We start from the raw sequence: 15,373 nt of genomic DNA on the forward strand, positions 1-15,373 counted from the left end.
CTTTTATCTTTTCTAGCCCTAACAATATTTTTTTAGGTAGAGAGGGTTAATTAATGTCCAGTGATCTTGATCAAGATAATGATATGCATGTAGAAATAAAAATACAATGGTTGTCTAATCATTAAGATTTAATGTAATTTTTATATTAAAATGTAAATTATCATTCGACACTGACTAAATTGATAATAACTAAACACGTGGCTAATGTTTCACAAATGATCTTCTTCCCAAGACAATAATTAAGCCCATGGGTGTGCATCAATGTTGTTCACCATTCTCTTTTCTTCCCTCTAATGTTAAGAAATAGGACTTCTAAGGACTAGTTTGACAATGCTTTTGAAAAATGTTATGGAAAAATATTTTTGAGAAGTGTTTTTAAAAATTTTGGTTTAAATTTTGAGTGTTTAGCATTACTGTCAAAAAGTATTTTTGAGAAATAAAATGCTCATTTTAAACATATTATTATCAAGTAACAAACATGCATTTAAATAATATTTAAATTAGTTAATATTATTATATTTTAGTAAGAATATAAAAATATAACTTGTTAATATTTTAATATATGAAATATAAATTTTAAATATTTTTAAACAATAAATATTAATTATTTATAAAATTTAATTAGAATATATAAATTATATTTTAAATATTTAAATATAACCATTAAATATTTGTAATTAGTATTTTAAAGAATATATTTTTTTATTTTTAATTAAGAATTTCAACACATTTGTAATTAAGCACCAAGAAAAAAAAGTATTATATTATTGGAGGAGTGAAAAAGTAATTAAGCATTAAAATGGTTTTTGAAAAGCACTTCTGAAAAGCCAACAATTTCAACAAAAAACAACTTGTTTAACACAGTTTTTCTTCTAAAAATACTTTTGGAGGTAGAAATGCTTTTTTTAAGCTGTGCAGAACATGCCCTAAGTAACAATATAAAATTATGAATTCTCAATGGAACCAACCCTTACTGCTTGTCTAATGCTTTTGGTCATTTATGTTTTCTTAAATTATTTTTAATATTAGAAATTTTATCACGTAAAAATAATAAATTTAAAATATAAACACTAGTCTAAGAATAAATTACTATAAAAAAAACTTATAATTTGAAATTGATTAATAATAACATTAGAAATATGCACAATACTTAATGGAAAAAATTTAGATTAAATTATGGGTAAAACGAAATTTAAACACATAAAACATCAAATTAAGAATATTAAATGAGTGCAATTGTTTATCATTGTATTAATTTGTCATTCTTTATTTTTAGCATTGATCCAAATAACGGCCGTTAAATTTTGATATTTTTATGATAAACATATTATCACGTATATAATATCATGTCAATTTCTTATTTTCATATAATATTAAAAAATACGTTATTTTAGTGAATGCATTTAATAACTATCCTTTTAAATCGTGATTGAAATGTCAAATTTCAAAAAAAAGTAAAAATTAATTTTTTTAAAAATATGAATTAAACTCATAATTTTTGCATAATACGAAATTAATAATAAAATTTGGCCGAACAAATCTAACCACTAATTAGGATTAAAATTTGATAAATATAAAATCAAAATTATTCAAATTAGAATATATAAAAGAAAATATAAATAACTTACATCAATTTAATGAAGAAATTTATAACAGTGTAGATAAAAGGATAAGATTGTTAACTAAATTAGACCATATAATATACCAAAAATAAATGCGTTGTAAATAGAGATTTACTATTTGAGCCATATTGAACCTTTAAAGGTAATTAAATTGTTTTAAAATTGTTTTTTCATAAATAAAATTTAATTTCGAGATGTTATTTAAGAGAGATTAATTTATTATTATTATTTTTGGTGAATTATAATAATAACGCAAAGTTCGTATAATAAATGTGATAATTTAGACTACACTTGGGTAAACACCGTTGACCATCAGGTCATCACATATAATTTAATTTTTTATTATTTAACTAAATAATTTATGGAAAAGTTAGGATTTCTAATTAAATATTAATAAGTGGAAATGTAATTTCTGTTTCTAGATTTAATTTTCGAAAATGAAAAACAAAAAGGAAAGACCAAAAGTTGAGTCCATTAGATGACTTGTCGGCTGGCACCAGCTATGTAAAAAGGTAGTAGTCAGTTAGTCACCGCTAGGCGCTAACTTCCTAAAAATTAAAAAAATATTCTATTTCATTTATCTATCTTCATCAAATCGTTTATTTTTACTTAAATTTAATATTTAATTTAATATCTAAATCATATCATATAATTCAATAAATATTTGATATGTGTATTTCAATAAGAATTTAATTAAAATAAAATAACTCATGTACTAAATTAAATATGAAAGTAAAATTCATGTGCTTAATTGAAAAACATTTAAATATTAAAATGAAAAAAATTAATTATCAATTTAAATATTAAAACAAAAATATACTAAATTGAACATAAAACTTAAGTAGCAGATGATATATTAAACTTTTTCTTTTTAACTGCAACACTGGAATGTTATTTATTAGTAGTGTGGTAGTTTTAAAGTACAAAAGGAAAAGCTAAAAGCTTCGCGCAAACGCTTTGATTGATGTTTGCTTTACCTTAAACTCTTCCCTTTATTGTCCTTTTCCGTTTATCCTTCTGTTTGGTGAAAGAGAAAGTGGGATGCGGAGACTGAGAAAATCGGAAGAAAATTAGCGATGGTGGTCAGAAAAGTAGGGAAGTATGAGATTGGAAGAACAATCGGCGAAGGAACCTTCGCGAAGGTTAAGTTCGCGCAAAACACGGAGACCGGCGAAAGTGTTGCCATGAAAGTCCTCGATCGCAGCACCATTATCAAGCATAAAATGGTCGATCAGGTCAAATTTCCATCTTTTATGTTACTGGAATGAAATTTCGGTAAATTTATGAGAAAGATGATGAACTTGCAACAAAATAGTAGTTTTATTTATTTTTGTCTACTTTCTTTTATTTAATTTTACTGAATCAAAGGTGAAATCGGTAAATTATCATCGCTCAAATAGTGGTCATAGTTATCATTTCTTATAATTAAGCTTTATTATGATTTGAAAATTTGAATTTCTTTCAAGTTAAGAATCATGACTTTTGTTTTCCTTTTATATTTATTCATTAATTCAGATCAAAAGGGAGATATCTATAATGAAGCTTGTTAGACATCCTTACGTTGTTCGTTTGCACGAGGTAAGTAATTTAGTAGCATCACTAGACTACTGAATTTTTAATATCTCTCATGATTGGTTGGTTTCTAACAGTGTTAATTTTTTTTATTTATTAGGTTATAGCGAGTCGAACTAGGATTTATATCATCTTGGAGTTCATTACTGGTGGCGAATTATTCGATAAATTAGTATGTATCTTAGAAGAAAAGATCCAATTTTATCGGGTTTGTTTTAAGGGCGGACGGTAAATTGGTAATCTTGCAGGTTCATAATGGTCGTTTTAGTGAAGCTGAAGCTAGAAGATATTTCCAACAGCTTATTGATGGTGTGGAATTTTGCCATAGCAAGGGAGTCTACCACAGAGATTTGAAGGTGTTCTTTTTCTTAACGATCGAGTTGCTATTTTTCTTTGCATGGTTTCATAAATTCTGACTTGTTGGCTTCTGTATACAGCCTGAAAATCTTTTACTTGATTCCCAAGGAAATTTAAAGATTTCAGATTTTGGCCTTAGCGCGTTGCCAGAACAAGTAAGAAATTAAGTGAAGAGTGAACTTCTATTTTCGCTTCCTCCCCTAACATCAAAATAGGCTGACAGAAATATATAATGATATTGGTTGTTATTTGATGATATGTATATTTAGGGAGTTAGCCTACTTCGGACCACGTGTGGAACTCCCAACTATGTAGCACCAGAGGTAAAATTATAGGATAGACAGCTTTTATGTTGAATGCGCCTAATTTAAATGTTTATTTTCTGTTGTTGTCTTGCTTATTAAACTGATATTTCATTTTTGTTGCAGGTTCTTAGTCACAAGGGGTATGATGGTGCTGTGGCAGACGTCTGGTCTTGTGGGGTCATCCTTTATGTTCTGATGGCAGGTTATCTTCCATTTGATGAGCTTGATCTCACCACACTATACAGTAAGGTATGAACGTTTTTATGTTCACTAGTTTATATGAAATTAATGAAAGAAAATTTTCATTTTGACTTTATCATTTATCAGTACTGCATAGCTTTTTTTAATCTGCAGATTGAGAGAGCAGAGTTTTCTTGCCCTTCTTGGTTTCCTATGGGGGCAAAATCCTTGATTCATAGAATTCTAGATCCAAATCCTCAAACTGTAAGTACTTGTTGTCCAACAATTTTGAATTGCTTGGGCTGCCTAATTGCTACAATAAGTAATAAGGTTGTATAAATTAATGGTGTGGTTTCAAGGTATATGAAATGATGCCTAGCTATCCTGGAATGCATCATAAAACCTTTATGTCTAGCCCGATCACAAGTATACTATCACCTTTCTGATGGCTTCGGAGGAGCCATTATTTATTTGGTGTTAGTGTTCTGACAGCGCTCATGCAGAGCACTTTATTTTGCATAACTTTTAACCAGTAGAATCATGAAGGATTCCAATTCTGTTCTCATTTGAAACTAAGTGCATTGGCACCTAGCACCATACGGTATTCTTTATATTGATATATTTGTTTCTGTAAATATAATAATGGTTTCAATATGGCTAGTCTCTTTCTCCCCTTCTGCACAGCGAATTACAATTGAGCAAATCAGGAGTGATGAGTGGTTTAAGAAGAGCTATGTTCCTGCCAGACTTCTCGAGTATGAAGATATTAACTTGGATGATGTAAATGCTGTTTTTGACGATCCCGAGATTGATAAGGTATTTAGCAGCTTTAATATAGTTAAATATGATATAAAGGTATAATTTGTGTTTTCCCGACAATAACTTCAACCAAGTTTCCTTGTATGCATGTGCCTAAATTGAGTGAGTTTGTTTGAATGTTTCACTGTGATTCAAACTCTTATTTCCTAATATTATACTGTAGGAAGAAAGAGGTGATGAGCCATCAAGAAATGAGAATATGGGTCCTTTGAATCTTAATGCATTTGACTTGATCATTCTCTCTCAAGGCTTGAATCTTGCAACACTTTTTGACCGCGGGAAGGTATAGCTCTTTAATAAATAGTCAAAATTGCATTTCTACCTCTTTGACTAGTTTTTGAAGGAACTGGTTGTTTTTTATGGGTTTTTTCCAACCAAACAGCATGCTTGGAAAAGCTGCTCAGTTTTTTGTTTTTGCTTTTTGATGTCTAGTGCTGTCTGTCTATGAGCAGTAGTTTACTGTCAGGGAATCATATATGGCGATTTCTAAATATCTTGTATTTGGGATATATTTCCTTGAGGCAGTCCAATACATGTTTTTTCCTTCCATTACTAAACTATATGAATGCGTTATTCTCCCTGTCAGGACACCATGAAGCACCAGACAAGATTTGTTTCACGGAAGCCAGCAAGGGTTGTTCTGTCTAGCATGGAAGTTGTTGCTCAATCAATGGGCTATAAGACACACATTCGCAATTATAAGGTAGATGACTCGGGCTATTAACAATTGCTTATTTCAGATTTTGCTCTTTATTACAATTTACATATGGCTATTATGCATGCTAGTAAGTAAACAAGTTCTCTAGTTACTTCACAATTGTTTCATTCCTTCTGTTTGCCAATAATGTCATCGACTGGACTGGAGAATAATCTTGTTAAATCTGGTCATGTGTTGATTTTTTCAGATGAGAGTTGAAGGCCTTTCAGCTAATAAGACTTCTCATTTTTCAGTTATCCTCGAAGTAGGTTTTTGATCTCAACTCTTGCTGAATTCTTCATTAGCTTTTAAATAATTTTGTTTTTCTCCCCTATTCCCCTGATTGCTCTCGGGAATTCGAAGGTTTTCGAGGTTGCTCCCACGTTTTTGATGGTGGATATTCAAAAGGCAGCTGGTGATGCCGGGGACTACCTAAAGGTTAGTTACCTTGTTCCACTTGCATGCCGAGTGTTGTTTGGTCAAGTAATCTGCTTATAACATTCTTTTTTGACACGGTTTCTCGGGATATCCTTCCGGGTCAGCCTTCCCTCAATGCCCATCCCTCCCCCCTTGAATATAATCTCTCTTTCGCTCTCTGTTTTCATTAGCATTCGGATTCGAAAATAAAAAATGCACCTTCGTTTCACAGTTCTACAAGACATTTTGTAGCAACCTGGATGACATCATATGGAAACCACCTAACGAATCAAGCAAATCAAGGATCACAAAGTCCAAGAGTAAAAGACGTTGAACATTGCCCGTATTTTGAGTCCATAATCACTATGTATACGTAGGATTACAAGTTACAACCTCGACGTTGACGTAACGGCTTACCTAACCCTTCCAAACTCCTCTGCAGCCCCAAAGAGGAATAGGAAAAACATATATGTATGTATAGTATTTATCTGGACTTTCTGTGTGGTTAATGTTTGTAAAGCTTTCTTTGATTTGATCCATAATTTATTTCCTTGAGCAAAATGCTATATGTTGCAACCATGCTGTAAACACGCAAAGTACCCGAGTTTATCAAAAGGAGAATGTCATTTTACGGTTCCTCAAAATTTTAGAGCATTACGAATGCCAAATTTATACTTGTAGGGCCTTTTAGATTACTCATGATTTTTTTATTATTAATACTCATGAATATTAGATATATACGAATTTCTATGGAACGAATCCAGCTCTATTCATTTTCAATAATAAATTAAAACAATTTAATGTAGCTCGTTTTATTTATATCATCATCATTATTATTGAAAAAGCAAGCTCGATTTGATAACGAACACATAAAATTTAAAGTTATTGGAACAAAACCTAAAATAAATTGCCTGATGCTTACACCTTAATGAAACGGAACATATTTTTGTAATAATTTGGATAATTAAATAATATTGAATAAGTTTATAATTTGAAAAATTATTTGGTACCCAATTAAATTTCTAGACTCCACAAATAAAGTTAGAGGTTGATAAGCGTCCTATAAGGATATAGTAAAATATTAAAAATATAATACTTAAAAAGAAGGCATATATATATACAAAATTTATAATAATTTTTATGATTTGATTAACATTTTATGTAATTGGAACTTATTTTCACTCTATAGAGTGCACGTAAAATCTTCCCAAGCTCATTAAGTTAGACATTTGGTTCGGGAACAAGTAGGAAGCCGAACCTCTAGGTTTGGTTCGAACCTAGGTCGAACGAGAGACTACCCAATCATAGCCTGTTAAAGGGACAATGGGCATCAGTTTGGATTGAAGCTAAATAATCTTAATATAAGCCTCTTCAAAATTTTAAATTAGAATATGATACATATTTAAATGGGTTTAAATTCATTATTGTTACAACAATGACGACAATGTCATCCGATTATAATATATTTCTTTTTGGGATTATCTCATAAATAAATTTATGAGAATTATAATTAAATATCACATTAATATAAAAGATTATTAAAAAAAATATAATGATAAATTTCACTTTCAACATTTATATATATTTTTAATTTGATCCTAATATTTTGCTTGAGTTAAATTTGATCATTAACTTTTTAAAAAAGTCAAATCGTTTTTTAACAAAAATGCTAACTGAAATATTTATTTTTCAATGATGTTTGCATGACAATTCGCGTGATAATTCATGTGTACTTAATGTTGACATAAACTGTTTGTTTTATATGTTACATCAATAAATAATTTGAAAGTATAAAAATATTCAAAATAAAAATTATAAAAAGTTCATAAAATTTTAAAAAAATGAAGCACACATGGATAGCCATGTAGGATGTCATGTTTAAACATTTAACGTTTTGTTTAGTATTTCATTAAAAATAATTATTTAATTTTTTTTAAAATGTTGAGGGCTAAATTTACCTTAAAAAAAGAATAATGATTAAATTGATAAAAGATATAAACATTAAGGTCTTAGTTGACCATTATGTCTTAAAAATTGTCTTATAATTTAATGTAATTGAAATAAAAAATTAATTTTTAAAATTATTCTAATAAAGAGATATTTATCAAGAAAATAATAAAAAGAAAATATTTAATACATTGCGAGTTTTTAAGTATTAGAGAGTTGATAAATATTCTACAAATTTTAAGATTATAAAATAAAAATAATGCGGATGTACCAAATATTCATTTATAGTAAAAATGATAAAAAAACGAAAAATTGTGATAAATGATAATAATAATTAAAAAAAAGGGTAACTTCTTTTATCATTATTTGGGATTGAAAGGTCATCATATTCATAAAAAAACCAAAAAAACAAAAAAAAAAAAAAGAAGAAAGAAAAGAAAAGAGGATTGAAAAGTTAGCCACACTAATTAATGAAGGGCATTTTTTAGTAACTTCGTATACATCCAATCTTTTCAGTATCTTTTTTATTGAAAAAGACGTACGAACCTATTGAGAGAAAATTAAGCTTTTAAACTTGAAGTAACGAAAGAAATTGAAGTTTATATTATTTTATTATTTTTAAATATTTCTATCACATTCAAATTGAAATTTATTTTGATTTAACTTAAAAAGTTAAAAATCTTGTTTGTCCCCCTTTACAAAAGTCAAATTTTATTGTATGAAAATTATAGATTTAATCTTTATACTTTAATTTAATTATTTTTAGTGTAAATTTATTTGAATTTTTAATTTTTAATTATAATCTAAATGATAACCATTAAAACGAAAAATAGATGAAGTATAACCTAATTTTATAATTAAAACTAGGTTATACGTCAATTATAATTTTTTGAGCGAAAGTGCAAGGTTGAAATCGGAATTAATTAAAAAATTGATGTATTATCTAGGTTTTTTTTTTAGATTTTCATTGAGAAGAATGATGAGGTAACTAACCAGTGAGTAAAGTTATTTGGAGTCTATGGAATTTTAGAATCTTTAGCCGCTGTCTGCACCCTGGCTGGTTGTCTTACAACGTCAAGCTACCTCCATGAACAGTGAAGTGATTGCCTCCCATAATTCATTAATTAATCAGACATTTTTTGAACGAAACGGCCTCCCTTCTGTGATTTACTTTTTATTTTATTTACAAATTGATGTCAAGCTTTGCCAACCAATTAAACAACCACCATTTATTACATCATATAGGAATCATCGTTCAAACAAAAGTAAGAATAAGAACTTGCCCGCCCCATCATCATCCAATTGTTTGACTCTCTCAATTACTTTTGATTTAAATTTAATTTTAATTTTAAAATTACAATATTAATATACTGCTTAGATATAAAATGTTAGCTTGAATTTGATGTTGAGTATATCTAAAATATATTATACAAATTTAGTTTAGAAAAAAAAGTGTAAATTGAGTAGTAAAATGGTTAGAAATGTAACATTCATGATCATTTTTCAATTTTTTTAATTTTTTAATTGTCTATTTAGTAATGAATTTAATTTTTTTTTGTGTTTATCAAATCCATATTTTTATATTTTTCAAGTATATATCTAGCTATTTTATTTTTACTATTTACCTAATAAGCGGAAATCAAATCTAAAATTTCGCATCCATATTACCAAGTAGAGCTAAAAGGAAATGTTCTTAAAATTTAAAGATACTATGTATAAAATTTAGATATATTATTGGTGTAGCTAAAATTTAACCCCCAAAAACTTAATTAATAAAATATCCATACATTTAAAAAAATTGAAACCTATTTAAAATTTAAGCTACGGAGATCAATAATAAGAAGAAGACAACTATAGGTATAGTGGACATATGGTGGTACTATTTAAAGGAAAGTCACAAACATATAAACACCCAGTAAAAGCAAAATATTTCCTTTAATTTTCCTTAGGACTAAAACATGTCTTATAAAAGTAAATAAAAGAAAGTGACATAGATGTTCTAAACAAGAAGCAGGCATTGCAGCTAAGCTAAACTCAGTCAATAGTTTTTTTTTCTCTTTAGTTTTTCGATTGTTTCTCAAAAAATGAGAACTATGGAAATTGAAGCAACACCAAAACTAGATGAGGAGGTGGTGAAAGAGGAGGGTGAAATGGACGAAAGCGAGGTGTCTCCGATTGAACAAGTTCGTCTGACAGTGCCCGACACCGATGACCCTTCGCTCCCTGTATGGACTTTCCGTATGTGGTTCTTGGGTCTTTTCTCTTGCGCCCTCCTTTCCTTCCTGAACCAGTTTTTCGGCTACCGAACCGAGCCGCTCGTCATCACCCAAATCACCGTCCAGGTGGCCACTCTTCCCATCGGACGCTTCATGGCTTCGGCTCTTCCCGCCACTAAGTTTCGTATACCTGGGTTCGGTTCGAAGGAATTCTCGCTTAACCCCGGACCGTTTAACATGAAGGAGCATGTTCTAATAACGATATTTGCTAATGCTGGAAGTGGTTTTGGAAATGGTACTGTTTATGCTGTTAGTATTGTTACCATAATCAAGGCTTTTTATGGAAGGAGCATCTCTTTCTTCTCTAGTTGGCTTCTTATCATGACTACACAGGTTGGTTTACTGCACTTCTTTTTGACTTTGAAGTTAAAAGAAGACCTTGATTATGGTATATATATCATATATGTTCGACTGTTTTCAAACAAAAGGATTAACTGATACTATAGATTGAGAATCGAGAATTTTTCAAGTTTAAATATTAATTTCCATTTTTTATGGCAAATAATATGTAGGGAAAGAAAAACACAAAGATCTATCTATATATATATACACATTTTTTTATAAGTCTAGCTAGAATTCTACTGCAGTTCTCGACGTGGATTTTTTTTTTGGGATTCTCACATTTTAAGTTTTTATTAAGGCTTAGCATTTCATGGAATGAAGTGAAAATATTTTGATTTTATCGAATTGATGACTCTTATTTTATTATCTTAATTTAATTGAAAATTTTTCGTTGACTGAATTTATTTGTGTTAAATTAAAAAATTAAGCATGTCAAATTAAAATATTGTTATAATATAATTAATTTCATATTAGAGCACATAAATTTGAAATCATATATATTTGAAAATTTTTTCAAAGAAAAATAATAATAAAAATATTTAGTAGGATAAACTTGAATCATTAATTTTTATATATATTTTATATTTTTTGAAATTTTTATAATTTTTTTAAAAATATAAATTTTAGATTTTTTATAAATATTATGAAAATTTGAAAATAACTTTAAATTTTATTGTAATTTTAAATTTGAATTATTCGAGTTATTAGAATTGTAAAATTCAACTCGAAACTCTAATTACCTATTCGAGTCTCGAATAACTCAATTCGATTAACTCGAAATTCAAAATTTTTTTATTTTTTCGAAATTGAATCGAGTTTTGTTGACCGCTAATTTAAACTTTAATTTATTTGGTTGTTGATAAATTAAGTTGTGGTGTGTTATAAGTGCAGGTTATGGGATATGGTTGGGCGGGGATACTGAGGAAGTATGTGGTGGAGCCGGCGCACATGTGGTGGCCCTCTACCCTTGTTCAAATTTCTCTCTTCACGTAAGTTACTTTGGTCTACTTCCTATATATATATATGTTGCATGTATGTTGACGCTTTAATTGGTCAATATATATTTGTTATACCTCGGAAACATCTCACATGGAAATAGCAGTAATACTTCTATTTTCAGTTTGCTTCAGCATTCAGTATTCTACTTTGGAAAGGCGATAATTGGCATATATATATATATATTATATTGTACACTTTTCATTGTTTAGCTACAAAATCAAAAAATTATTGTACAGTACACTTGTGATGAATATGACATTGCAGGACTTTACATGAGAAGGAAGAAAATAAGGATGGCAAGCGCCCCATAGCACGAGTGAAATTCTTCGTGATAGCATTAGTGTGTAGCTTCTGCTGGTATGTTTTCCCAGGTTATCTCTTCCAAACCTTGCAAAGCATCTCTTTGGCTTGCTTGGTCTTCCCCCATTCGGTAACCGCCCACCAAATCGGCTCAGGCATGAATGGTCTCGGCATTGGGGCCTTCACACTTGACTGGACAACCGTTGCCTCTTTCTTGTTTAGCCCGCTTGTTTCGCCCTTCTTCGCCATTGTAAACGTCTTCATAGGATATGCCTTGATTATATACCTCGTGATGCCGGTATCTTACTGGGGGCTAAACCTATTCAACGCGAAAACATTTCCCATTTATTCATCGGACTTGTTCACCGCACAAGGTCAGGAGTATAACGTTTCGTTGATTGTTAACAAGAAGTTCGAGATCGATTTCCCAGAGTATGAGAAGGTAGGGAGGGTCCATATGAGCACTTTCTTCGCTATCACCTATGGATTTGGATTCGCTACTATTGCTGCCACCGTAACACATGTGGCCTTGTTCTATGGAAGGTAAAAATTATTTGGTTATTTCACAAGGTGAAACTTCATTCTTCTATTTGATGTTCATCTTTTAAGTAAAAAAACATGTTGATTGCAGGGAAATTTATAGTCGATATCAAGCTTCTTCAAGGGAAAAGCCTGATGTTCACACAAGACTGATGAGAAACTACAAAGACATACCTTCGTGGTGGTTTTATTTGCTCCTTACCGTCTCAATTCTTCTGGGCCTTGTACTCTGCATCTTCTTTAAAAAGGATGTTCAAATGCCTTGGTGGGGACTGTTATTTGCTGCTGCACTTGCCTTCTTTTTCACTTTGCCTATCAGCATTATAACAGCTACGACTAATCAAGTAAATTAAGATGGGAATTTTGCTTATCAACAAGGATTATATTTTTTTTTCAAAAAGAAAAAAAACTCACCTAATTGATGAATGCTTATGTTCTTTACCGGCAGACACCAGGGTTGAATATCATTACAGAGTATTTAATGGGAGCAATATTGCCTGGACAACCAATAACCAATGTTTGTTTTAAGACCTATGGGTACATTAGCATGGCTCAGGCTGTCGCTTTTCTTAGTGATTTCAAGCTCGGCCATTACATGAAAATTCCTCCACGATCAATGTTTCTGGTTCAGGTATTATAGTTTTTCATCTGTATACTTAAAAATTGTTTTTTCAACTGAATTTTATTTGGATAATTCTCTTACATTGCTCGATTGTTGGTTGCATTTGCTTCTCAGTTCATTGGAACCATGTTAGCCGGAACGATAAACCTTGGAGTGGGCTGGTGGCTTCTATCTTCCGTCGAGAACATATGCCATAAAGATCTTCTCCCAGCAAATAGTCCTTGGACATGCCCCGGCGATAAGGTCTTCTTCGATGCATCGGTCATCTGGGGTTTGGTTGGACCAAAACGAATTTTCGGCTCACTGGGGGAGTACTCAACTCTTAACTGGTTCTTCCTAGGAGGACTATTAGGACCAGTTGTAGTATGGCTGTTGCACAAGGCATTCCCCAGTCAGGCTTGGATTCCCCTTATCAATCTGCCAGTGCTTTTAGGCGCAACAGGCAACATGCCACCAGCAACCCCATTGAACTATACTTCCTGGATTATCGTTGGAACTATCTTCAACTTCTTTGTCTTCAGGTATCGAAAACGATGGTGGCAGAGGTATAATTACATTCTATCAGCAGCATTGGATGCAGGGACAGCATTCATGACAGTGCTGATTTACGTTGCACTGGGTGTTGAGAGTAAGAGTTTGCACTGGTGGGGTGCTAGTCCTGATGTTGTCCCGGAGCATTGTGATCTAGCAACTTGCCCTACCGCTAAGGGTATATTGGTTGAAGGGTGCCCAATATTTTAAGCTTCGTGCTCTGTTAGAGTCTGCTACTTTTTTAATTAATGTTCTCAAGGTCTCAGCACGGCAAAGAATTAAAAAAAAAAAAAAACTCAAGCATAATAAAAGAATTTGGTTGCAGAAAAGAAGATTCTAATTTGTATACAACATTTTAAGATTATTGGATCAATCGAAAGAAAACCCAGTTCAGTTATTTGGATAATTTATGGACAAGTCTACTCATATATATATTTAAATATATTATAATAAAAATTATTTTTGATGAAAGTAAAATATCATTATCTTTAATATCTATTATTAAATATTAAATATTTTATTATATTTAATAAAAACTTAAATAATGAATATTAAATATTTTAAATTTAAATAATTATGATTATTATTTGACAATCGTATTTTAATGTTATTTTAAATTTAAATACTCTTTCATTGTTCAATCACACGTGGTGCTCTCTCATTTAAATTGTATATATATGTTTCAATAATTTGATCATTGTCTTTATAATAAGCCCAATTTACCCGAGCCCGCATGCATAAACCAAATAAAAAATAAGGTCCAATAATTCCAAAGTCCATTTACATTTATCTAAAGCCCCAAATTACATCAGCCCAAATACTAGACCCTAGCCCAAATACAATGAGACCCAAAACAAGCCTCCAGAAACCCTAGGACCAGCAAGCTTAGCGCCGCAGCTTCCTTGCCTCCAGCAGACCCCAATCGGCGCACGTTTCGGAACCAGCCCTCTTCCCCGCGCCGTACTCTCCACAAACACCTGCAAACTCGGACTCATAGAGTCCATCAGAGAAAATATAGTGAAATTGTTTAGTTTAGAGGCTATAAAAATGCCGTTTTATTTTGTAAAAGGGGGGGATTTTCGGTAAAAGACATACAAAAATAGAGGAGAAAATACAAAGAAAAACTGAATACCGGTACTTTTTTTCGAATACAAGGGTGATTTTTATTTCGTTTTACTTTGTAGTGTTACTGTTCTTTCATTCTTATTTGAATATTTACATATATTTTACATATTTTTTATTTTTTTACTTAAAATAAAAAAAAGGAAAGCCTACCTTTTCGTCGGAGCCGCCGTGCCGCCACCATCTCCGTCGCAATCGGAGCTTGGGTGAAGGAGCAGGTGACCGGCGGCGCTCAAGGGTTTGAAGAAACCCTAAGAGAACAAATTTTCTTTTTGCTTCAGAGAAAAGAGAAATGAAAAATAGGAACAAAACGACGCCGTAAAGGGGGGAGAGTCCGCGCGTTGACCCGATCAGCAGGTTGGGTCCGCGCCTCTCTACCCTAAATGGGTAATTTTCGCAATTAGCCCCCCCAGGTTTTGCAGTTGTTTTAAATTTACTCTTTTATTTCTTTTAAATTTTGCCATATATTTTATTTCTGTTTCAATTCGATCCACATTACTGCATAGTGCTTGAGAGGTTTGGGTAAATTTCCATTTGGATGCTCCTTCTGTTGCACGCGTTTTGATTTAGTCCTTCCTGAGGTTTTCTATCTTTAAATTCGGCCTTTTAACTTCATTTAGTTTTCAGTTTAATCCTTAATCTTCTATTTTAAGGTTTTTTTAGTTTTTTATTATTATTATTATTATTATTATCATATTATATAGTATTATTATACTTACATATAT

The 15,373-nt window shown here is 30.9% G+C and overlaps 2 protein-coding genes across 4 annotated transcripts; both read left to right on the forward strand.

Annotated features, from left to right (window-relative positions):
* The first annotated feature begins 2,509 nt into the window (after positions 1 to 2,509).
* On the forward strand, positions 2,510 to 6,613 carry LOC107957846 (CBL-interacting serine/threonine-protein kinase 8). 3 transcript variants are annotated; one of them, XM_016893441.2, is made up of 14 exons: positions 2,510 to 2,857; positions 3,138 to 3,200; positions 3,295 to 3,366; positions 3,443 to 3,550; positions 3,632 to 3,706; positions 3,821 to 3,874; positions 3,980 to 4,105; positions 4,211 to 4,300; positions 4,721 to 4,852; positions 5,019 to 5,138; positions 5,442 to 5,558; positions 5,761 to 5,817; positions 5,916 to 5,990; positions 6,202 to 6,613. In XM_016893441.2, exons 1-14 carry the CDS (start codon positions 2,699 to 2,701, stop codon positions 6,301 to 6,303), a joined length of 1,350 nt encoding a protein of 449 aa, XP_016748930.2. In that variant the 5' UTR covers positions 2,510 to 2,698; the 3' UTR covers positions 6,304 to 6,613. The 3 variants fall into 3 exon arrangements, with proteins under 3 accessions (XP_016748930.2, XP_040950155.1, XP_040950154.1); XM_041094221.1 differs by lacking the exon at positions 4,211 to 4,300 and having other exon boundaries at positions 2,512 to 2,857; XM_041094220.1 differs by lacking the exon at positions 3,295 to 3,366 and having other exon boundaries at positions 2,513 to 2,857.
* A 3,228-nt stretch (positions 6,614 to 9,841) lies between these two features.
* LOC107960678 (oligopeptide transporter 4) lies at positions 9,842 to 13,923 on the forward strand. Its single transcript, XM_016896980.2, has 6 exons — positions 9,842 to 10,525; positions 11,426 to 11,523; positions 11,798 to 12,376; positions 12,465 to 12,717; positions 12,822 to 13,004; positions 13,110 to 13,923. Exons 1-6 carry the CDS (start codon positions 10,001 to 10,003, stop codon positions 13,734 to 13,736), a joined length of 2,265 nt encoding a protein of 754 aa, XP_016752469.2. The 5' UTR covers positions 9,842 to 10,000; the 3' UTR covers positions 13,737 to 13,923.
* The last annotated feature ends 1,450 nt before the right edge of the window (positions 13,924 to 15,373 follow it).

Source organism: Gossypium hirsutum, chromosome D05, assembly GCF_007990345.1.
Source record: "Gossypium hirsutum isolate 1008001.06 chromosome D05, Gossypium_hirsutum_v2.1, whole genome shotgun sequence".
In the NCBI taxonomy this organism is placed as follows: domain Eukaryota; kingdom Viridiplantae; phylum Streptophyta; class Magnoliopsida; order Malvales; family Malvaceae; genus Gossypium; species Gossypium hirsutum.